At 33.8% G+C, this 25834-nt stretch overlaps 1 protein-coding gene across 1 annotated transcript; it reads right to left on the reverse strand.

Annotated features, from left to right (window-relative positions):
- Positions 1 to 24213: 24213 nt before the first annotated feature.
- LOC130495185 (uncharacterized) lies at positions 24214 to 25776 on the reverse strand. The gene is made up of 2 exons (XM_056986473.1): positions 24827 to 25776; positions 24214 to 24750 (listed from the first exon to the last, which is right to left on the reverse strand). The coding sequence occupies exons 1-2, from the start codon at positions 25295 to 25297 to the stop codon at positions 24634 to 24636; spliced, it is 588 nt and encodes a 195-aa protein (XP_056842453.1). The 5' UTR covers positions 25298 to 25776; the 3' UTR covers positions 24214 to 24633.
- Positions 25777 to 25834: the final 58 nt, after the last annotated feature.

Genomic DNA, 25834 nt, shown 5'->3' on the forward strand with positions numbered 1-25834 from the left:
AATTTTGGGTTTTTCACAAAACCGAAACCAAATTTATCTCGGGTCACCGGGTTTACCGGTTCAACTGCGGGTTCGGGTTGGGTTTCAAAAAACTGGGGCGAACCTATTTTAATTTGGATGTATGGACTGGACCAAGTTCTAAGTTTTTAACCAATCTTCCAAAAGAAACATAATCAAACATAACAAATAGTCCATTTCCAAAATTTCTAATGAGGTTTAAGACTGGGAATAAATTACAAAGCATATACTCACGACTATTAAACACGGAGTTCCACAAAAAGGGATCATATTCAAATGTTCGATTGTATTTGCTTAATCCTGGTTCTTGATAACTTTTTTTGGTCATTTAAATGTTAGTATAATTTTTTAGTATACAGTACCATTTACTCATAAACAATTTTTTGCCATTATAACAAAATACTAGATTTTGATCCGCGCGCCCGCGCGGAAATATTTTCAAAAAATATATTGCTATTTATTTTTATGTCACTATTATATATTATATATATCATCATATAATTAATTATATTTTATACGTATCATTTAGGGCTGAGCAAAAAAAAACTAAATCCGGAAGACTAAACTGAACCCGATCCAAAAAAGTAGTACCAAGTCTGAACCGAAATTGATTTTAAATATCCGAATGGGTTCATAATTTTTATATTTAAAAAACCAAAACCGACCCGATGCGAGCGGAATATTTTGGATACCCAAATGTATCTGAAATGAATTTATATACGTATATATATTAACTATTTAAGATTAAATGTTTATTAAAGACATCCAAAATATATATGATATAATTAAATATCCAAAATACTCGAGAATACATAAAAATAGTCAAAACTAAATATCTAAAATAGTTAAATTATACTCAAAACACCAAAATACTAAAATATTTATTGATTGTCTATCCAATTATTCAAATTAAACCAATTTATATGTTAAGTTTAAGTATTTGACATATATAATTCAAACTTATATGTAATATATTCTTTTGTTTATAGATGTTGAGAAATTTGCATATACACTGAATTATAAAAAAATTCGAATAATTTAAATGGGTTATCTGAACTCAAGTTGAACCCACAAAGATCTTAACCAAACTCAAACCAAAATTTAGAAATTTAGAAATATCTAAAGAGAGCTGAAATATTTGTACCCGAAAATATGAAACCCAAATAGATCCGAACGAAACCCGAACAGGTGTCTGAACGTCTATCTCTAGTACCATCATATAAGTAATCATATAATTAATAATAATTTATATGTATCATCATATACATAATTACATATATTATATTTTAAAAACTTAATGTAAAATATAAAAATCATAATTTAAGTTGGTGTTTGAAATTGAGCTTTATATTGTATTTTCTTATATATATGTTGAAACAATTTTTATAATAGTTTTTGGACAATATTTTAATAAAAATCAATTTTTGAATATATTAATATTTTGAATTAATTTTGATATAATTTAATTTAAAATTATTTGAAATATGTATATAAAGTTTAAATTTTATTTTATGATTATATTAGACAAAATATGTTTTTAGCTAGTTAGATTGAGTCATATTTTATATTTTAAAACTGGTCCAAATAAATAGTTTCTCGAATATAATAGACTTTCAATTTTTTATAATAATTTATAAAAGAATACCCCAATTGTGACTCAAAACTTGGAGTCAAACCCAAAAGAATACCCCAACTTGGGTCAAAGACAAAAGTAACCTAAAAGGCTATTGAAATTACAACTATCTCCTTGTGAGCAAACAAAAAAACGGATTTATTTTTACGTTTCTACCCCTCGCAAGTCGTCTGTAAACAGACGACTTGAAAATAAGTCGTCTAGACGACTTAACTTAAAGTCGTCTGTACAGTTATTCTTAAACATAATTTAAAAATTTTGTAAAAAATATTTTGATAAGTGAAAAATTGGAATTATGTAATTAACATATGTCTTAAGAGATATAAATTAATATATAACAAATTTCAATTGTTTTCAGCCCAGTTGAGTGAAAGTAGTGAGTCGTGATATTCTTTAGTTTATGTTTCATCAACATATGTTGTAGTATTGTATGTGTTCTTAGGGTTAGATTTTGGAAAGCATTAAAACCGTTTTTGAAATTTTTTAAAATTACCTAAGCGTGTTCATTTTTGTGTATAGTAAACACTATTGAAGTATAATTTGATTTTATAACGTGGTTAGTAAGTTAATTTAGTCATTTTAGTTTAGGGGTTCATTTTAGGGTCTAGGACGACTTAATATTTAGTCTTCTGTGCCCAGACGACTAAATATTAGGTCGTCTGATGTACATTATCAACTAGAATAAGTCGTCTAAACCGGACCAAACCTTAAAGTTTACCAATGTACTTTTAAAGCTAACCGGATCATTTACCCAATATATAAGGTGATTTTTTTTTTTTTCATTTTCCGCGAAATTCAGAAACCCTAACAGTTCTCTCTCACCGGCGATATCAAAGGCGATTCGAATTCCCACTATTTTCGAACAACCATCGTTCTCAACGTCGGCTATCTATCTCACTTCATCCTCACCGTTGTCGCCGCAGCTTCTTCTAACCCTAGCGCCGCCGATTCCTCTAAACCCTAGCGCCCCCGCTTCCACTATTTCCGAACAAGCCGTCGCCCTCGCCACCGTGCTCACCAACGTTCTCACCGCCGCTTCCTCTAAACACTAGCTAGAACCGCCGCTTCTTCTAAACCCTAGCGCCGCCGCTTCTTCTCTGTAAACCGTAGGGCCGTTTCTCTGTAAACCCTAACTCCGGTAAGTCATCAAACTCGAGGAAAAGATGAACATAAAACGTTGTCTCTTTCAATTTACTCATTCTCACCGTTTTACGTTTATTTTTTCAGATCTATAACCACAATGACGAGTACTCCAAATCCTTCTGCGACTAATCAGGTCCGCTTGAAATTTTTCTAATGGAAGACTTGTAAGTAAGTCGTCTGGAAAGTCTTCCAACTGGACGACTTAGTAGACGACTTAAATATAAGTCGTCCATTTGGAAGACTTTCCAGACGACTTAAATATAAGTCGTCAACTAAGTCGTCCAGTTGGACGACTTTCCAGATGACTTATATTAAAGGCGTGATTGATTTAGCTTGTGTTCTGACTTCTATTGTTGTCTTTGATTATTTTGCAGACAAAAAGGATGGATATTCCAGAACTCCCCCGTAGGTTATACACTTTAGGGGAAGAGCCAGAACCCCACAATAGCATTTCGTATCATACGGATAACAAGAAGTTGCATACTGCTCTTAGGGAAGCTCTCACTGATGCTGAATTTGAAGAGCTCAAGGAGTCGAGATTGGGAGTTTTCATCAAGTTCAAGGAGCAGGGATTTGGTTGGGCTTCAAGGCTGGTTCACCACTTGCTCAGTTTAAAGCTGGACATTAAGAAGAAGTACGAGATGTGGTGTCTCGTTGGTCCAGAACCTGCGAGGTTTTCACTGTTAGAGTTTGAAAACATCACTGGTCTAAACTGCGAGTACATCGAGGACCTTGAGACACCAGAATGTGAAGTTACCCCAGAGATGGTTTCTTTCTGGGGGATGATGGGAGTTCATCTGGAAGCTGGGCCAACTACTGATCAGATAATAGCAGCACTGAAGAGATGCGGGGATTGGTCCAGGGAAGATCGCAAGCGACTCGCGTACCTTTCCATCTTCACTGGATTCATTGAAGGGAGAAAGTTTTCAACCGCTACACGAGCTACTCTGGCAAGGCTAGTGATGGATTTAGAACGGTTTGAGAATTATCCATGGGGGAGAGTCGCGTTTAAGGTGCTGATGGACTCTTTGTGGAACAAAGATATTACTGGCTGTTACACCGTGGATGGGTTTATACAAGTTCTTCAGGTCTGGGCGTACACAGCTATTCCGGGATTGGGTGCTAGTATTGGTAGTCCCAGAGAAAACAGTTCGCTTCCACCGCCTCCACCGATTCTGGCTTACGATGGCAGCAGAGGCCGCAGATTCATGAAAGCTGCTATCTTGAGTCAGGTACCTTTCCATCTTCACTTAATTAAGTCGTCTGGAAGGTCTTCCAGCTGGACGACTTAGTAGACGACTTATTATAAGTCGTCTGGAATGTCTTCCAGTTGGACGACTTAGTAGACGACTTATTATAAGTCGTCTGGAAGGTCGTCCAGCTGGACGACTTAGCAGACGACTTATAATAAGTCGTCTGGAAGGTCGTCCAGCTGGACGACTTAGTAGATGACTTATAATTAAGTCGTCTATTTAGTATTTTGTTTCAAATATCTAACTCGATTCTTCTTCTATTTACTGCAGACCCGCGTGATCAACTTTGTTGAGAAGAAGGACATTAGTGAAATGTGGCCAAAATGGGACTCTGAGGTTGAGGACGTGCCCGCGGAGAACATCATTAAAGTCATGTATGATCGGAGACCGTGGAAGTGGACCAGAGCAGTATCTGTTCTTCAAAGCATCGGCACCTGATCACAAAGGTTTAGGAAGAATGCTACCTAGTGGGGCGGCGTTGTTTTATGACGGATCAATGCCTTCATTTTGCCAATCAAAGAAGAAGTGGGGGGAGGACATTGATGATATCTATGCGGCAGTGAACTTGAACAACAAACATTGGGTTGCTATCTGGATATCGATCCCTAAGAGGCACATAGTCGTCTGGGACAGCATACCTTCATCTAGCGTACCAGAAGCATGGGATGAGATAATGGAGCCTTTTCTCGAGATGGTCCCTTATATGCTTGTTGAGTGCGCAGCCACCGAGGAAGAACGGGTCAAATACGGCGGGTTGGAGCGATACACATATGAGAGACTGCTGAAAGATGTACCCACGGCCAACAATGGTGATTGTGGCGTGTACGCTCTAAAGTACATTGAATGTCATGCTCTTGGGGTCCCCTTTAGCGCTAAAGACTTTGCTAGGTCCAATGCGAAGACTATGAGGGATAATATGGCTGTGGTTATATGGACGGAGCTTGTTGATCAGCATTTGAAAGATAATGAGGATGGTGGTATGTTCGTGGGCATGTATGATTAGATACACAAATCTAACTTGTATAGATTTTCTAAAAATTGAACATGTCGTTGTATTTGTATTTGTATATTTGTGTATTAAAAATTGAACTTGTGTATGATTTATGACTTGTGTATGTGTAGATGCTTGTGTATGATTTATGACTTGTATATTTGTGTATTAAAAATTGAACACAAATCTAACTTGTATAGATGCTTTATTTGTGTATTTGTGTATGATTTATTGTTAAGTCGTCTGGAAGGTTTTCCAGCTGGACGACTTACAAATAAGTCGTCTGGAAGGTTTTCCAGCTGGACGACTTACAAATAAGTCGTCTGGAAGGTTTGGACGACTTACAAGTAAGGTAGTCTAAAAATAGTAGAAGGTAGTCTAAAAATAAAATACACTGGACGACTTCGTTAAAGGTCTTCTAAAAAAAATACAGTCGAATGGATAGTAGAAGGTAGTCTAAAAATAAAATACACTTGAAGGGATAGTAGAAGGTAGACGAAACACTGGACGACTTAAAAATAAGTCGTCTGGACGACTTAACGATAAGTCGTCTGGACGGGTAATCAAGACTGGACGACTTAAATTTAGGTCGTCTGGACAACTAGTCAACTGGTTGTGTACATTGTGGTAGTCTAAAAATAAAATACACTGGACGACTTCGTTAAAGGTCTTCTAAAAAAAATACACTCGAAGGAATAGTAGAAGGTAGTCTAAAAATAAAATACACTTGAAGGGATAGTAGAAGGTAGACGAAACACTGGACGACTTAAAAATAACGAAGTCTGGACGACTTAAAAGTAAGTCGTCTGGACGGGTAATCAAGACTGGACGACTTAAATTTAGGTCGTCTGGACAACTAGTCAACTGGTTGTGTACATTGTGGTTTCGTATGGCCAGTTTCCTTGCAGTTTGAGCATCTCCGTGCCCTGTGTTTCTTCCTGGGTTTGTGTCCTCTCATCCTAGATAGCTCCAACCAAGATTGCCATCTTGATTTCTTCTGTCTCCCCGGACCACGCTTTACGTTTGGAGGAAAGCATTCTCGTTCCTCAATATGTTGTGACACGATAGGATATATATTCTCTGAGTATCCTGCATACAGATGATTCTTTGAGTAAAGTGGACATACAAGTGTGTCGATATGCACACCAGCATGTGTTCCAGCTGCTATAGCATGAGAGCAAGGTATTTTCTCCACTCCATAGACACCACAATCACACTTTACATGTTCCAAATCAACCACACAGTCTATTGTGCCACCTTTGACAAAGAAACGCCATCCATCAATTGGTTCGACCGTCATCGTATCCGCTATCTCTGATCGAACAGCAAGCAAGTATTCAACACCCCGGCTATGTTCAGTTGGGAGACTCAAAGCATCTTGTCTCCTTTTCCAATACCATTTTCCTAACTTCTGCCTTATGAACTCCAGCAGGAACGGAATCGGAAATCCTCTTGCTCGCTTCAGTGCGGAATTAATAGATTCAGCGATGTTGCTTGTTTTTATGTTGAACCTGTTCCCCTTACAATAAACCCTTGACCATAGCCTGGCGTCGGCCTTCTCCAAATACGTTGCAAGTTCCGGGTTTGCACTCCGTATCTCAGCCATGTACCGGTCAAAATCGTAAACCGTGTGCGCATAAGCAGCCCCTTTCACCAAGTACATGAGATGTTTCCCTTTAAACTTTTTGACAATGTTATCTTGAAGGTGATAGTAACATATTCCTCGGGTTGCCCAAGGAAACACCTTCTCACACGCACTTTTAATGGCCGCGTGCCGGTCAGAGACTATCACCAGAGGCTTGTCATGAGATATACAACTAGCCAATTTTGTGAAAAACCATTCCCAAGAAGGTTCATCTTCAGCATCCACGATCCCAAAAGCCAATGGGAATATCTGAAAATTGCCATCTTGTGCGGCTGCAACTAACATAACACCTCCATACTTTCCACTTAGGTGAGTTCCATCCACCACAATGACCCTTCTCTGATACTTAAAACCTTTGATAGAAGCTCCAAAAGAGAGAAATAGATACTTAAATCTTTTCTTAGAATCAAGTTCTATAGCCGTGATAGAATCAGGATTTGCAATGGAGATTTGCTCGAGATATGAAGGCAGACGCGAATACCCTTCTTCTGCTGATCCTCTCACCAATTTTTGTGCATATAACAGTGCTCTGTATGAAGTGGTGTAATCAAGCGTCATGCCAAACATGTTCTTCATTGCATCAGTGATATGCTGTGGAGTTATCCCGTCAATGATCCCAACACGATCAATGAAAAGACTACCAACATACTTTGGAGTACAGTGTCTCCGCTGAGCGATTCGGTCTCCAATTGAGCATAAATGTTTTTCCACATACTTTGTTACCCAAAACGTGTTTGGCCCATGTTTCACACTCGCTCTGATCTTCCATCCACAACCGCTAACCCGACATATTGCCACAAGGAGAGTTTTTGTTGATTTGTATATTCTGAAAGAAAATTTACCCCTCACTGCTGTCAACCGCAGCTCTGAAAGCAGTGCATCCTTGCTAACAAAACTCTGGTTGACATAGATGCTGGTACAATCCGATTTTCCTCCTTCAATAGCATTTGTCTTAGCATATGTCTTTTCAATTTCTTCAAAACAAATATTATCATCATCTTCCTCGTCCTCATCTAGAACCTTTCCATAAAGACTGTAATCCCCACCATTCTGATCCGTTTCACCAACAATAGTGTTATCAGCATCCTCCTCCCCATTTTCCTCCTCCCCATTTTCCTCCTCCCCATCTTGATTTTCATCTTCAACAGACTCATTATCACCAACATCTTCAGAACATTCATCAGCTTCATCATTATCACCAACATCTTCTTCCCATTCACCAGCTTCATTATTATCACCAACATCTTCTTCCCATTCACCAGCTTCTTCTCTTTTCTCTGAAACCGTTTCCACCTTGCTGCGGCTTGATACACAAAGACATACTCTATGCGTTTTGAGTATCTCGAGCAAGTTTCGAACTTGTCTATCACTTGTAACATGAATGGGAGGACTGCCTGGAGTCATCATCATTTCTGCTGGTAATGAGTAACTAATCACCACAGTCACTGATCTCATGTCCAGGTTATAATCTTCTTGAGCCATTGCAACAAGTTCAGCATGTGTTGAATCTTCATTCAATAAAAACAATCTTGCTCCTTTGAGATCATCAACCACAAAATCCCAACGGAAATCTCTCAACAACCATTGTCCATACACTGCATGTAACTTAAAAAGCATCTGCAAATATTCAAAATAAAACACATTAGTAAACATAGAGAAAATGAAGAAGTTCAATAAACATTATCGCAGACGACTTATAATTAAGTCGTCCAGAAGACTTAAAGGTAAGTCGTCTAAAGAGGTCACTTTTGCAATTGAAAATTAAAAGGGACGACTTAATTCTAAGTCGTCCGGCTTTGTTTGTTAAAAAAAAAATTTCAGACGACTTATATATAAGTCGTCTACGAGAAACGGGCTAGTTTTGCATTTGACCGAATCGTGTCAGATCTTTGACTATTTCTGGACGACTTATAATTCAGTCGTCTCTGGAAAGTAAAAATTTCAATATTTTATTCAAACTAGACGACTTACATGTAAGTCGTCCTAGGTTAGTTTTGTAATTGAAAAATAAAACTTGAAATTTAACTTTCTCCAGACGACTTAACTAAAAGTCGTCCAACTAGACGACTTAATTTAAGGTCGTCCGGGATAAGCAAGGTTTGACCAGAAAATTGGGAAAAATTCTGGACGACTTTGCTTTCCCTGGACGACTTTAAATTAAGTCTTCTGACGGGACGACTTTATATTATGTCGTCTGGTAAAAGTTAAATTATGAAGTTTTATTTTTCAACTACAAAACTAACCTAAGACGACTTACACGTAAGTCGTCTAGTTTAATAAAATATTGAAATTTTAACTTTCCCAGAGACGACTGAATTATAAGTCGTCCAGAAATAGTCAAAGATCTGACACGATTCGGTCAAATGCAAAACTAGCCTGTTTCTCATAGACGACTTATATATAAGTCGTCTGGAGTTTTTATTTTCAACAAACAAAGCTGGACGACTTAGTTTAAGTCGTCCGTTTGACCAGAAGACTCAGCAGTAAGTCTTCTACATACAGAAGACTTACAAGTAAGTCTTCTACGCGAACAGATTTTGAAAAAAATTCAAATTCGTACCTTAAACTAGGTGAGATGACTTCGTTTGCACACAGGGTCTTCTCCAACCACCCAGAACCTCAAACGAAAGCAACCGTAAGTCAAAACGAAAGAAATATGGCTCTGTCAACCATCGCCCATATTTTGAATCAAAAGCTTGAGTTTTTTGGATGAATATGGAGAGAAAGTGAAAGAAATGTTGTTTTTAGTTCATAACAATTGAAACAGAGAGAGTGTTAAGAGATTTACGTGCATTAAAGGGCATTAAAAGCTCCAAACAGTTCGTACAAGGTTGTTCCCACTATTCATGGCAGTGGCAATATTGTAAATACTTGAAGAAAATGTGGTTGAGAAAGTAAAGAAGCCATTTTCGAAAAAAAAATAAAATAAAAGGTTAATGGCATTTTCGTAGATAAAATGCAGATGTGGGGTTAAAAACTCAAAAAAAAAATGAGTCAAAAGAAAAGGTTAGTTTTGTGTTTGATTTCAAGTTTTGAGTCACTTTTGCAATAAGCCCTAATTTAAAACCCATTTTTTTAATATACTGCTATGTATGTTTCCAAATGACACTATATTCTTTTTCTATGTTTCCCAACTATTATCAAATATACTTTTACTTTAATAAGAAAAAATAAATAGATTACTTATTGTTTTTTTTTTGCTTAAACTTTAGATTCTTTTATTGTTAAGAGGTGAAAAGGAGTTTATTCCTTTTTAGGTAAGTTAAACATATCTATTTAAGGATTAATGTGTGTCAATGTGGCAATTTTGCGGATAGGAATCTTTAGGTAAAAGTATATTAATTTTCTTAGATAAATCAAACGTGATTTGCAAAGTTTCATAATAGAATATTAAGATATTTGTTACAATTTGATGATTGCTTTATAGTAGGAAAGGTTTTTGTAATTTATTAAATTAACCAAACGACTAAAATATTAGTTTAGATTTGATGGTCCGAAAATATCTTTTTATTTTATATATGGTTAGTTAAGATAATCGCTATTTATTTGTTTCTATTTAGGATGTTGTTTAAATAAGGATATTTGTATATGGAAATCGAAATCAATGATACTAACTCCGCGAATTTATGGCAATGTGAAGGGATTGTATTAGTGATTTTTTTGGGTCAGACAATTATAAAACGATGAGTTTAAGTCAATGGCATGGAATTGTAATTTTTGTGCAAAACTAAGGGGACAAAACTAATTGTACTTCAGTTTTAATAGTTTAGATTCACCATTAGTATTAGTCATCCATATTTATATATGTTGGCTTCAGACTTTTCATATTGAAATGTTGAATTCTTTGTTCTTTATATGCTACAGGATCCATATGTTATTATTGTCACCGACGTTATTATTTTGATATCTACGTTTTGACTAACTTCTCATGATGCAACATAATTGCAACTCCACCAAAAACTAAGTACATATAATTATTTACAAGTAGGAAATTAATGTGTGGTGGAGAGAGAGAGAGAGAGAGAGAGAGAGAGAGAGAGAGAGAGAGAGAGAGAGAGAGAGAGAGAGAGAGAGAGAGAGAGAGCCAAAATATTACTATTAATGTTTTGAGTTCCAAAGCAAAGAATAAAGACAGATCCATTCATCATTCATTTTCACTCGGACTATGTTTGCTCAAGCTAAATCAATAAAATAGACGTTATAAAAAAAATCAGATCCATTCATCATCTGTCGGCGAGCCTTTATTCCTCATCTGAAATTATTAAATATCTAATTATGGTTGTCTTTTTTATCATAGTTCTTTTACTGATTTAAAATTTCTAAACAACGTCGTTTTGAACTTAACGGAGATTAGAGACAGTATTTAATTCTGTTTAATCATTATGTTATCCGAGTTAACGTCGTACTTAATTTGGTTTAGTCAAACTAAATTGATGTTTAAAATGGCTAGTCAAATTAAATTGGTGTTTTAAATGGTCTAAGGGAAAGTTCAGGCTTTTTTAACCAAATTTGAAAGTTCGTGATTTAAAAGACAATTTTCCCAAATTCAATTTCTTATTCTTTATCTCCAAGTCTTGAAAAATACTAAAATTAGAGTTAGACGGACATTTTACCTAGATCCGAATGAACTGGAACCGACCCATAATACCTGATCTAAGGCCATGCGCATCGGAGTCTCGTGGGAGAAGTTCACGCGTTTTCCGAGGTGAAAAAATAATAAAATAAAAAAAAAAGACGAACCCGTCTCGTGCGAGATCACCACGGTGAACCCGTATCATAACTGTAGCGCGGGCCCCACGACACGTGGTGGCCCGCGATTAGTCTGTTTTTTGTTTTTTTGTTTTTTTTAATCAAACAGAAAAAGTTAAAAAAACTAATAAAAAAATCAACCCGTGAACTCGAGCGACGCATCGCTGATGCGCATGCCCTAAGATCGAATTGACATTTTACAAATATCTAATTGGATCTAAAGGTTTTATATCTAGTTGGATCTAAAAAAAATTATATCTAAAAGAATCAAAACCAAAAAGAACCGATTCAAATATATCTGGATTTAAAAATAACCAATCCAAATAAAACCAATCCGATAAGAATCGATTTATATCCGATTTTAAACATAAATATCCAAAATTATGATTTATGTGTTCTATTTTCTATATTTTAACTCATGACTTAGTTGAAATATTTTAACATTATTATCATTATTATTATTGTTTATAATATTCTAGATAATATGAAGCTTTAAATGTATAATTTAGAGTTTAAAATATATATATTAATTATTAATAGTTTATATTTAGTTATTTTTCAATATCTAAATAAATATGACAAATTTTAGATAAATCCGATGTGGCATGGATATCTCGTATCTTCTTCTGAGATCTTAAATAGATGTACTCGACGTAAGATTTGCTATAGACTCGGAAATTAAATATATATATAACATGTATTTAAATTATAGATTTGAATCGATACATATCCGAGAAGAATGATCTGGACTCAAACTAAAAGCTTTCAAATACTAAATTGGATCCAAATATCAAGAATAAGGAAGACTTGAATCTGAAAAAAAAAACAATTCAAACTCGATATGGACACCTGAATATCTAGACCTAATTAGAACAATGATCAAAGGCTACAATCAGGGACAGACTCAAGGCTAACAGTACAAGGTCCTGTGCCCCCCCCCCCCCCCCACGACTGATTTTATATTTCTTTGTAGTAATTAGTACAAATCTAAGGATTGTTCCTACTTAGAAATTATACATGATGTACCTCCATCAAAATGTTGTTCTACATCTGCCCATGGCTACAATTCATATAGTTATTAAAAGAGAAAAATGTTTATCAGTTAGTTTTCAAAAAAAAATGCATCGGTATCGGTAAAGAGTGTCAAACTTATAGATTGGGGCACATGTTAGTATGAATAATTTGTTGCTTGAGATAGTATCATAAACATCACATGCAAATCTTTCTCTAAAGTTAATTATCAAAATTTTCCAAATATTTTAAAATAAATTGTTTCATGTTCAGTTAACAGAGAATATATGTATAAGAGCATCTCCATCATATACTATTTTAATGTCAAAACTATATCATATCAATAAAATTTTAATATTAGTATTTTTGAGCCTCCGACGGAGTCCGACCACAACACTGAACACTAAAAGTTTTTTGATCATTATATTATTAATCATTTTTTAATTTTAGTAGTTTATTAAATACTAATTATTTTATAACTAAAATTTGTTAACTAATATTAAAACTACACTTAAAATAACATTTTTATTTCAAATATAAATATATATATTAAAGCATATTATAATATTATTATTATTAAAACATATTCTTACAACTAAATAACTAAAACACACGAACAAAAGTTAAATTACATTTTACTAAATTTAAAAATTAGTATATTTAGAAAATAAATATTCAGTCAATGTATTTTGAAATTTATGAGCTTTTCGTATCTTTGATTTGCTTGTGGCAAGTTATTTAAAAAGAAAAAAAATGCACATCGTCAACACTTGTCATTTCAAATTATTTCGCATTTAAACTCCAGTTTCTTCGATTGTTGTATTTATATCATATTTATCCTCTATTATCATATTTTTCATTATGATACAGGTTCGTCATTATATCAAATAACATTATCTTATTCCATAATTGTGTTGGTCTAGCTACAATTGAAAATCTTGATTGCGATATTCCAAAAACACATTTCACGTCTTTTCTGCATGATCCTTATTCACTATTCACTGCAACTCATATTTGATTCATATAGATTGTGGATTGTTTAAACAAAGAGCCATTTGCATGGAAAATAGTAAATAAGTTAATAATTTGCGAATATGGAAAACAGCAAAAAAATGGAGAGAGAAACAGATTAAAAAGACTTTGTTAGCCCTATGAGTGTTCAAAGAAAGAGAAACAAAAAACAATCACGATGTTTTTTCTAGAGTTTTCCTCTATTACTTTACCTTTTATTCTGAACTTCATCTCTTTTTAGAGAGAGAGAAAAAGATGGCAGAGAGATAAAAGAGCAAACTCTGGTTAATGAATTTCGAATTAAAGAAATACAAGCTCCGATTTGAACCAAGAAATATAAGCTGAGATTCATGGCAGACCGGTGATGAAAGGAAGATAGAGCTCTGGCGCAGTGGTGGTACACCACCTGAGGATTACAAGGTTCTGGAAACCAAAGTTAGTGGCGGTAATGGTTCACGTGAAGGAGTAATTTGGTTGTTGTAACCGGCGGTGAACAGTGACCAAAGAGTCGATTGAGACGAGTTAACTCTGCAAGATTCTCATCTTCGTCTTTCTTCTGTGGCTTTCGTGAAACAGATCTTCTGATACGGTGTCGTGTGTGTGATTGGAGTGAAAGAAGTTTTTTTTAACCATAAAGACAATACTCAACAAAGGAGTGAAGCAAGTTGGGTTTGTGTGCTAGTAAAAAGAGCTAAAGAAATCTGTCTTGTAATTCAGTAGATTCCATTTGATAATTCTTGTAATAGAAAAAATAAAAATATTGTATGTTTAGCCGGCTAAAAAAGATATATGTTTTGTATTTTTTAGATTTTTTTATAAATTAGCATGTTTATATTATCATTTAACTGGATCTTTTATATGTTAGCTGATATTTAGATTTAAAATCACAGTTATACATATAGCTTCTACGTATCATTTTTAAATCAATATTGTTATATTCTGATTTATCCGGATATTTTATATTTTAGCTGGTATTTAATTTATAGTTACCGGCTATATGATCAGTTGATGGTTGTTATTTTGTATCAATTCGGATAAAAAAATAATTAATTCTATAATAAATCACAAAACATATGATTGGATTTATATGTTCGGCTAAACATAGAATTAACTCATTAACCATTCACGATACATAAGATAAAAATGGTTGTTTAGCCGGTTAAGATTTTACTTGACTTTTTTTTATAGTTAGCCGGTAATATATATGAATTATCTCGACAATGTTATAGTTAGCCGGTAATATATACTAATTAATGATGTTGTTTGTGAAATAGCCGGTAATATATACTAATTACATTGACATTTTTATGGTTAGCCGATAATATATACTAATTATCTCGACATTTGAATATAACATGGTCTAGGTTGCACAATCAAAATTTTGAGGTGAAACTAAAGCGTTATTTCTGCAAATTAGAAAGTTTGGAGCCGAATTAAAAACATCTAAGACTCTGAACATTCGGGCAATTCTTAAAGGGGTTAAAATGTAGAATTTGAAAGTCTAGGGTCTATTTGTAAAGCTATTTGTACATTTGGAGATTGTGAGATCAACTTGAGAATACCCAAAGGTTGGAGGGTTTGTAATGCAAAAAATAAGAAATCACCATTGTTGCTCGATTTATTTTGCAACGAAACAGAGATGGCAAGACGATGAGGATGAACACGACGACAAAGTTTGAATCTGAATATGACAATGTCAGCAGAACAAAACAACAGAGATGGTTCAGTGACCTGATCCACAAAACCCACAAAAAAACATACCAAAAAAATATGAGATTTTAAACTGTCTCGAATGAAAAAAAGAAAGAAAAAAAGAAATTATTGGTTTTTTTTTTCCGGTCAAACAATACATTAAAGATGAACAATAAGCTTACAAAAACAAGCTGAGATAAAATCATGGATTTTTTTGAAAGTGAAAATTTGAGTTCTGGTAGAAATGAATTTAGAAAAGAGGAGAGAGATGTCGACAGATAGGAAGAAGAAAAATAAAAATATTAAATTAGTTTAGGTTTAGGGCTAGTATTGTCATTAATGAAAGTGAAAAGTTGAAGTTCCATTTTTGCAAATTACATGATTATTGGTGTATAGGAGTGCTAATTTCTCAAAAGTATATCATTTTGGATATATAGCATCAATTAGCTAATAAGCCATATTATTTTTTCCAATAACATTATTTGCAGGTGTAAAAATACCTTCAGCGAGATCAACAAAAAAGATGAGATGTCTCTAGCACATTAATTAATACCATCATTAGATCTTGGTAAACCAAAATAAGTATGTCAAATCCAAAAAAAACACAATCAACTACAGCCTTTAGAATAATGGCAAGAGAACTACTAGGACTAACATATTGTTTTCCTTCAAAAGTTGGACAATTTTTCCATTTCCATTACGTACAATCTAAATTACCTCAAAATTCTCTGGGTTCACCAATATGAAGTAACCGTGCAACAACATTAATGTCAGATGATTGAAGATAACAAACTTTAAATACATCAATAATTGCACGACAAAATCATTTTGAACTTTCCAACGAAGCATATTCACCTATTTGATATACTCAGTGGGATCCTCTGGTAAAATGTACCCCAACATCCAAAATGCATCATTTACTTTTGTTTTCAAACCTAACAAGCCAAGTCTACCAAGGCCATCTATTCGTTGGTCAAAATAATTATCATGTCTTTTTAATAGCTTCACAAATATGAAGAAACAAATTACGACCTATCCTAAATTTTCGTCGAAACATCATCTATGGAAACAAAGGATTTCCTGAGAAATAATCTTTGAAGAGATTCATGAAACATTATTCCGGTCATGGTTAATACCTATATGACCATGGATATATTCTCCATGAGATCTCCGGCTAAAAATATTTTGGATGATAATTGTTTGCAGTAATTTGACAAACTACTTGCTTTTCAAGATCATCGTAATAATAATAATCTCAAAATGAAGAAAAAGAAGAAATATATGAGATGAACTACCATATGTGAAATTTGTCTTCCATGAGAAGAAATTTAAGTGATGATCTTCTTTTTAAAGCAGAGAAATTCTTAGGTTCACCCCTAGAGTGAACCTTTAGGTTCACCCAACCAATATGATTTCGTTATTTCATATTCAGTATCTTTAAAAAGGGAAATAAAATATTGTCAAGTTATATTCTATTTTAAACTAAAAAATAAAAATAAATCAAAAATAATATTAATTGCAAACAAAAATACATTTAAAAAATATTTGTAATACCGTTAGCCAAACAGTAAACCCTAAACTCTAAACTCTTGGATAAATCCTAAACCCTTGGTAAATCCCAAACATTTGGATAAATTCTAAATCCTAGGGTTTAGGATTTATCCATGGGTTTAGAGTTTACCCAAAGGTTTAGGGTTAAGTATTTAGGGTTTAGGGTTTAGTATTTAGGATTTATGGTTTAGTGTTTTGCTGACTGTTTTAAAAATATTTTTTAAAAAGATCCAAAGATTTAGGACTTATCCAAGGGTTTAGGGTTTACCAAAGATTTACGGTTTATGATTTAAGGTTTAATGTTTAGTGTTTTGCTGACGGTATTTTAAATATAAAACTTTTTTTGCGACTACTATTATTTTCTATTTATTTTTATATTAAAAATATAATAAAACTTGACAATATTTTGTTTCCTTTTTAAAAAAAATAATGAATATGAAATAATGAAATCCTATTGGTTGGGTAAACCTAAAGATTCACTCTAGGGGTGAACCCAAATATTTCTCTTTAAAGCATATGATAGACATTGTATAAGCACTATTTAAAAGAGAAATAAATCAAACCTCTTTATTTTTTTTGCCAGATCTAGTCATTGTATTCACCAATCATCAATGCTATTAAAAAATAAACACAGCATATGGACCTAACTCAATTCTATGTAGAGTATTTTTTTTAAGATATATTATACAATTTTATCTAACCTGTAATATTACTAACTATATATCTTTCAATATATTTTAAATATTGTAAGATATCTTTAAGTATTATTTAATTATGGTAAGATTTAAAAAAGTAAATCTAAACAAATATCTCGGTAAATTATGTATTAATTGAGATCTTCCAAATCAAATTTCATTTAATGCAACTAGAATAAATTAGATTTTGAAATATTTCTGACATTTTAAAGTTTATTCTTCAAACAATATATAAAAAACAAATTAATGTTGTCATATCAATAAATTTTGATTTTTCTAATATCATTTTCTTCATTTTTCGAATAGTAATAATTCAAAAGTAAAAAAAAAATACAAATCAATTAGTTTTTTTCAATTTTATGTACAGTTTACAAGTATATAAAAATTAATTTTAGAAATATTATCACTTTTCTCAGGGTTTTTAATAAGTCGACCATGTTTAGGTCACGGGTTAATGCTATTTTTTAGATTTTATAGGGTTTTATCACATATTTAATTAACAAAATGTTCATTAAATTTTGAACCATATTATATACCATAACCGTGTTTATCGGTTCAATCGCGGGTCCGGAATTGGATATGAGAACACTGAATATCTATTTTAACATAAATATATAGATCAAAGTTCAAATATAATACTTAATATCAACTAGCATTTTTATCCAAAAATCAAATCGGCGATTTTGAAAGCTCAAATAAAGATCTAGTCTATATTATTAAAATATAAGTTTAAATATAAAATATCCCTTAATTTTGCAAGTTATTTACACTCCAATACCATTGAAATTATAAATAATCCTTACTTTAACTAATGATGTCTTTCTGATTAATAAATGCATTTTCCTAATTAAAATGTGTACTTACAAAAATGGAAACAATACTGAAAACTCAAAATCAAATTGCATTACATCAGAAAGGGAACAATGACAAATGAAAATCAAAACCAAAATTATTTTGCCCATGACTTAACTATAACTTGCAGCTTCCTTTCAATATAACCCGTTTGACAAATCTTCTTTACTTCTTCACCTAAAGATGATGTACCTATATACAAGACAATTGAGGATTAATTTAATTTCATATTTTTAAAAAATTTCAACCAGCCGGATTTATCAAAAAATCATATAATGGAGGTTTACTTTATTTTTTTATATTTGAATTCGAACCAATTATTGGTTTCAATATATTCATACCTATTATATTTGTTTGGTTACTATTAACTAAATTTTACCAAATTTCGATTTATATAACCTTTAGAAACAAAACAAAATAAATACATTATTCCTATATGGCAGATATTCATAGCATTAAGTGTAATGTTCAATGTAGTGTTGGTGAACATGGCTCTATCAGATTCCTTGAAACCCAACGATATTCCTATGAGCTTTGCTCTTGCAAACTGGATTATTTATTCTAAAGATTTTCTAAGAAATCTGACTTAACTAATTTTCCATAGATAATGTGGTATATTTGGAAGAACGTAAATGAGAAGGTCTATAACTAGGGGTGGATCCAGGTAAAGTGAGGGTGTGGCACGTGCTACACTCTATTTTTTTTGTAAAGATTTTTGTTCAAAATTATGTCCTTATTTTATATGATTATTACATTTATGTGCCCCATGTAAAATATTTATATATCTTTACATTTAGCCATTCTTTCACTTTGTGCCCAATGTTTTATAATTTGCTGGGTCCGTCCCTGTCTACAACAATAAAACTGAAAACTCTCAAGAAATTTTACGTTTGCGGAGATCGAATAAGCTTGTGGATTGGGGCACAATTGGATTATTCAAAATCATCACATGAGGATAATGCAAATCACTTAAGTCTGAGTCTGGGAAATAATGAAAATCACTTAAGTCTGAGTCTGGGTGATAATGTATATTTATAAATGGTAGATGAATAACAAACCAGATGAAAAGAATGAAATTATTCACATTTACACTATAGAATCAAGAACAATTAGTTAAATTTAAAAGGAGTTGTTGCAATTAATATGTTCTAGTTCTACAATAATTAATCAAATTAGTCTGAATTATTATACCTAAAAATATATTCCAAACTAAGTTAACAATACAATTTAAAATATATTTAATTAATATATATATATATAAAATTTAAAATATCTTAAATTTTGTAATCATTTTATTTATTTATTTGCTTATAGATTTTTTATATACGTGTATAAATTAAGACTTATTTTTATAGATTTTTTTAGATTTTTATATATGTGTATGAAATTCTAATTGAATTAAGACTTATTTTTATTTTTCTAATTCTTCTTAAAGCAATATATTTAATCATACAGATTGTTATAAAGTATATTTGCGAGCGAATAGAATGAATCCAAATCAGTACAACTAAATATAATTTTATTTTAATATATTTAAAGCAAAAATAATGTGTGATACATTTTTTTTTGAAAAAGATGTGTGATACATTTGAAAATAAAACAATACAATCAAACAAAGAAAAATTAAAACTGTCAGTGTTATATATGAAATTACATATTTAATTAAGATAACAAAATAATTTTATTCAAATATAATATAATATTATTTTATTTTCATATATATAGATTATAAAATAATTTAAAATTTATCAACAAGTAAATGACTAATTAACTAATTATATTTTGATTACATTGACAATATTTATATCCGTATATGAGCATAGAAAAAACCTATATATGGATAAATGATATATTGCAAACAATATTACAGATATTCTTATGTGCTTTTTTCTCAAATTATCATGCATTTCGAGCTTTAAAGTATTTTAAGTTCCTTTTTAAAAAGCCTAGGATAAAGAGAAACAGAAAAAGGAGAAATGACAGAGAGGTATAACCATTTGTCTAAATTATAAAAAAAGGAAATCCTTTTATTACCTCTGTCGTAAAAAAAAAAAAAAAAAAAAAAACCTCTGTCGTAAAATAATTTAATAATATCAAATGTTACAAAATTAGAAAAAATACTAAAGAAAGAGAACGAAAAATCTAGTGAAAGAGAGGAGATGGGGACGAGGGCAAGAAGCGAATGAACCGACGAGGAAGAAGAAAATGAGGCAATTGCTCAAGAGCCCTTAAATGAGAAAGAGCAAATCTCCTATGGTCCCCTAAAATCTCCTATACCCCATTTTCATTAACTCACTGCGAAGTTACAAAATTGCCCCCGTCGGCTTTTTAAAAAGAAAAAGAAGAAATCAAATTTAATTCTGTTGGTATGGTTTTCGGTATGGTTTTCGGTATGGTTAAAGAGATTTTGGTTGAGGCATTTCGGTTTCGGTTTCCAATTGAATTTGAATTGAAAAAATACTAAAAATAAAAGAAATTAAAAAATTAAAAAAGCAAATCGATCGACATCGAGAGTCCTCCGACATCGAACTCACTCTCTCTCCTCAAGTCGAGCTCACTCTCTCTCCTCTGAACTCGAGCTTCTCCCCTCTGAACTCGAGCTCACTGGTCGCTCCTCTGACTCGAGCGCACTGTCTCTCCTCTGAACTCCAGCTCACTCTTATCTGTCTTGTTCTTCTGGTTGTTTCCCAGCGAGCTCTCTGAGGCCTCGAGCTCTCTCCTCAGTTGTCGAAGTCGATAGGTACTCCGGCGAGCCTCTACTCCGGCGACGCCGTGGGACCTCAACGTTGTAATGCAGGTTAGTTTTTCTCTCTCCCGCGAGCTCTCCAGTGCCATTGGCTCCAATTGATTCTAGGTTAACAAGTAAAACTGATGTAGAGTAGGTAAAACAGACAAGTCGATACTCTGATTCAACTGGTATAACTAGAACTTTATTCATTTGTTTTTGCAGGATACAATGATGAACTATGTGAGCGTCTATTTCAAGTTCAAAGGGGAGATCTCTTGTTTAAACTTGAAGACAACAGTGGAGGATTTAAGTTTGGCAATGCTAGAAGAGAAGTTGTATAAAAAGCTTGCTTTGGATGAGAGTAAGGTAAAACTTGCAATGAGGTGCATGCCGTTGGTGTATGGATCTGAAGAACAGCAAAATATTCGTGATGATGATGATCTGTTTGGCTTCCTAATAACTGTTGATAAAGACAACCGTAGATCTCTTTTGTTAGTGGATGAGGCGAGTGTGGGCATAAGTTCGTATGGTATGAACTACGAAGTGTTGCAGGGAGATGATGATAATAGTCATGAAGTAGGACCTAAGGCCATAACTCTGTATGTAGGAGACGGGCAAGCTTATCAACAGAAGCAGATGATAGTTGCAGGGAGATGATGATAATAGATATGGATGTTGAGCAGCCAACTATTATAAAATGTAGTCAGGTTATTGAGGCTTGGGAAGACGGATTACTAGATCTTTGGAATGTTGCCTTTGTTGTGTTGCTATTTCGTTCGTGTGTTGCTTTTGGTGTGTTTCTTTTCGTATGTTGCTTTTGGTATGTTGCTTTAAGTCAATGCTTTGCTATGTTTCCTTTTGTTATTTGTAATCGGATTTGGATAACTAAGTATAACTAAGTATAACTTAGTATTTTGTGACTATGTATTGGAAATACACGGAAAACTAGTATAACAAGGTGTAACTATTTCTGAATTTGGATTAGTGAAAATTTGATTACAAAGGAGTAATCTATATTCCTTTATAAATCTAATAATTCTCTCTTACTTCTCTACTTCTATCACTTCTCTCTCTTTCGAAAGATGCAGGGAGATGGGTCGGGTTCGTCAAGGCAAAATTCTGGAAGAAAGTTGTGTTTCTGTCGCTTAGATGCCAAAATCAGACAAGCTTGGACATACAAGAACCCGGGCCGACGTTTTTATGGCTGTCCCCGTTATAAGGTACCCCAGCCGATGATAGAAATTGTGATCTGAGATCGGATTTTGAAAAATTACATTATTTAAAAAAGGTTATTTGTGTCAGGAGAAAAATGGATGCCAGTACTTCAAATGGGTTGATGTAGAGGATGGTTCAGAATGGCAAAGATTGGCTTTGATTGAAGCCCGTGATCAGATTGAAGAGCAGCGTCGTCTGATCGAGCAGTTACACGAAACCATTTCAGAACTCGCACACAATTTGGAGAGGATCCAACAAGAAGAGGAAATCGCTAGAGACTTTCAGAATCTCTATGTTTAATTTAGTGATTTGAGGAGAATGTTGTTTATGAGTTTACTTATGTTTCCCTGTATTCAAACCGATGTTTAATGATCTGAAATTGTTGTTTATGCGTTTACTTATGCTTCCCTTTTATTCGAGAATTATGGAAAACTACAGAAAACTAGTAAAATCATAGTGTAACAATGTAGAAAGTAACAACACAGCCACCTAATCCCCTCTAATCCAACACACATAATTGTTAGAGTCTTTAATACACAAAATCTCCTTAAGCATCAACAAAAACTACTGCTGAAATATATTTGCCAAAATATGAAATTTTTAATATAACAAATTAATCGACATCACATTTTCTCTTATGCATTGTATAGTCTTTCAAAGATCACTTTTCTAATAAGACCACCTTACAAAGGAGTATTTCACAATTCTCGTGATTTCGAAAATATTCTTCCACTAATCAGTATAGCTTACATGTTAATGTTGAAAAATAACAAGTAAAACTTTATTAACAAATTAAATTTTCCGTAAAACTAAAAAATGTTGAAATCACGAAAAATAAAACTATGAAGAAATGTTGTAACACCAGAAACTTAAGTATAACTATGCCCAAATATTTTGGGGGGAAACAAAATAAAAAAGAACGCGCCATTTTGAAATGTTTTCGATTCGGTCAAAAACAAGATTCTTTCCTTCTCTGCTTTCGTGACTCTCTCTCTCTTGTCTCCTCAGCTGACTCCCTCAACAGGAAAAGTTGACTCCCTCAACTGTACCACTTTAGTCATTTCCCACACCTCCACTCCTCCACTCCTTCTCTCTCTAAACCCACGTCTCCATCTCTCTCCTCAAAATGTCGATATTTACTCCTCCTCCTCAACCTCCTTATCTTTCTAAATTCTCTATAAATACTGTCTAAATACACTCTAATTTCTCACTAATACTCTCTAATTTCTCTCTAAATTCTCTCTAAACCCACAGTTTTATTCTTACTCTCTCTACTGACCATGAATGGAATTCCTACCCGTTGCCCATGTGGTGGTGACATTCAGACGGATATAACTCTACCGGCGAAGTATCGCCACGATTTCGATACCCACCCAGGGCTTAGGTTCTTCACCTGCAAGAAATATGAGGTAATTTTCCTTCTTTGTATAGTCATACTTAGTGAAACTTATTTTATACTTTGGTGAAACTTAGTTAATGATACTGAGTGAAACTGATGTATACTCCTGGTATAACTGTGTAGGACGATGGGATGCATGTTCGTCAGCCATGGGCTTTGGGTGTTGAGGATGAAGTGAGGCGCCTAAGGAGGGAGGTTAATAATATGGCTGAAGAGATTGCTAAGCTGAAGAGCCTTATTACCTCTACCTTCCGTCCATGAATGAGATTCAGTCTTAGTATTCTCTATCTATTTCGTAGTGTTCCCTATCTATTTCTTAGTGTTCCCAATCTATTTCCAGTGTCTCAGTTTATTTCCACTTTCGGTTCGGTTACAAGTCTTTTTTTGTTTTGTTAAGACTTGTATAATGTACTAAGGTTTGTTTCAGTTATTTTAATTAATCAATATTATGTGGTTGTGTTTCAATTAAAAACCTTAGTTGTTAAGAACTTGTGTTTCAATTATTTCTCTTCTAGTCGAGGCCTTCTAGTCTCTAGTTGTGTTCACTACTTGACTACTTTTGACCAAATTCAGAAAATAACATCACAAACCTAGTTTCAAAATATCCGATAAGTATTAGTTACAAACAAAAATAAACAACCGAATACAAAGAGTTTGTCTACCAGATAAAACAAAAACAACAACACATAGAGTTCTTCACTTCTGTAAAAACAACACATAGAGCTCTTTCTCTACGTCCTTCACAAACTCCTCCACCGAGGCCAATCTCTCATCCAAGTCGTCCTTCACAAACTCCTCCACCGAGGCCAATCTTTCAATATCCTGTCAATAGAATAAATGTACAAACTTAGTTCTACCTTTATTCCACCCTACTCCTACCATAGGCTTACCTTAGTTCTACCCTAGTCCTACCTTAGTTCTACCCTAGTCCTACCTTAGTTTTAACTCAAATATGTAGGAATTGCCTCGAATGCAATAAGCTGTAAAACATCACAACACCACATTATGTAATGCCATCATAATTGTTATCATGTCATTAAAGGGATTTCACATACCTCTAGTTGGGACACAGAAACCTGGAAGAGGCCACAACGTATTCTCTTTCACAACCCTTCCAAAATGTTTCATTGTGTGAGAGATCTCCTTCAACATGTAATCAGATTCCTGCAAGTTACAGTAAATCTTAATCAAGTTATACCACTACTACTTCAAAGTATATTAGTTCATCCAAATGTGATACCTTTTCTTCTGGTCTTTTGTCCTCAACGTTCTCAATCTCTTCTCTTACTTCTTCGGAACCTCCATTCTCATCATCCTTTCCTTCTGCAGCTCCATCTCCATCTCCATTTTCTTCTTCAGAACCTTCTCCGTCTTCATTTCCTTCTTCAGAACCTTCAATCTCATCATCTCCAGAATGAGTCCCAATCGCCGGAGTTGCTGGAGGAGCTGGAGGAGCTGGAAGAGATGGGCCACCAACAACTGTCGTCGGAGCAGTCGGCTCAGTCGGCTTCGTTCCCGCCGTAGTCTCCCTCGAGTCCTCACTCGTCTTCTCCGCAGTCTCCGTCATCTCCGTCGTCTTCTCGATGTTATCGAAGTCCTCAGCCGCCGCCGTCGTCTGACTTGTCTCCTTCTCCTTCGCAAACTTCACTCTCCGAGTCTCTTCCTTCGTTGGATTATCCTTCCTCTTACCTCCTCTCGTTTCAACCACCATCGCACTCGATTTCCTCTGAATTCTTCTCTCTCTCCGTTCGTTCTCACCGTTGATTTTGGGTACGTAGAGGAATTGGAGGCTGAAAGAGTTCAAAACTCGAGTTCAAATCCTTCGAATTAGGGGATTTGAGTGAGTGAAAGGGGGAAAAATGGAGAAGAAGAGATTGTCGAAATTCAGTTAAATTAAATTGAGTTATTGAAAACCGACAGATTTCGTTTGGTTTTCCAGGGATTGGTTCGGTTTCGAGGATTGGGTTTGGTTTCGTTTGGTTTCGAGGGATTGGTTTGGTTTCGAGGGATGGGTTAGATGGTTAGACGATTCGGTTCAATTCAATTGACCATAAATCCGGGTCGGGTCCGGGCGGATGGGTTATACCCTGGTAAAACTTGTAAATACTTCAACTATTCCACGGTTTTTATGTCATTTCCACCATTTCCGATTTTTTAAATAAATGTTTATCTTTATGTGAATATGGCTGTCTATGAGAGATTGGCTTTTCACATTTAGGGGCTCTGTAGGAGTTGCCTCGAAGAAAAT

The sequence above is a fragment of the Raphanus sativus genome, chromosome 5 (genome assembly GCF_000801105.2).
Source record: "Raphanus sativus cultivar WK10039 chromosome 5, ASM80110v3, whole genome shotgun sequence".
NCBI lineage: Eukaryota > Viridiplantae > Streptophyta > Magnoliopsida > Brassicales > Brassicaceae > Raphanus > Raphanus sativus.

What these genes read in the sequence shown, in the direction of transcription:
- LOC130495185 (XM_056986473.1), bottom strand. Translation starts at nt 25,297, where the DNA reads ATGGTGGTTGAAACGAGAGGAGGTAAGAGGAAGGATAATCCAACGAAG. An exon ending in ACAAAAGACCAGAAGAAAAG is followed by an intron (nt 24,751 to 24,826) that starts GTATCACATTTG and finishes TGTAACTTGCAG; the next exon opens with GAATCTGATTACATGTTGAA.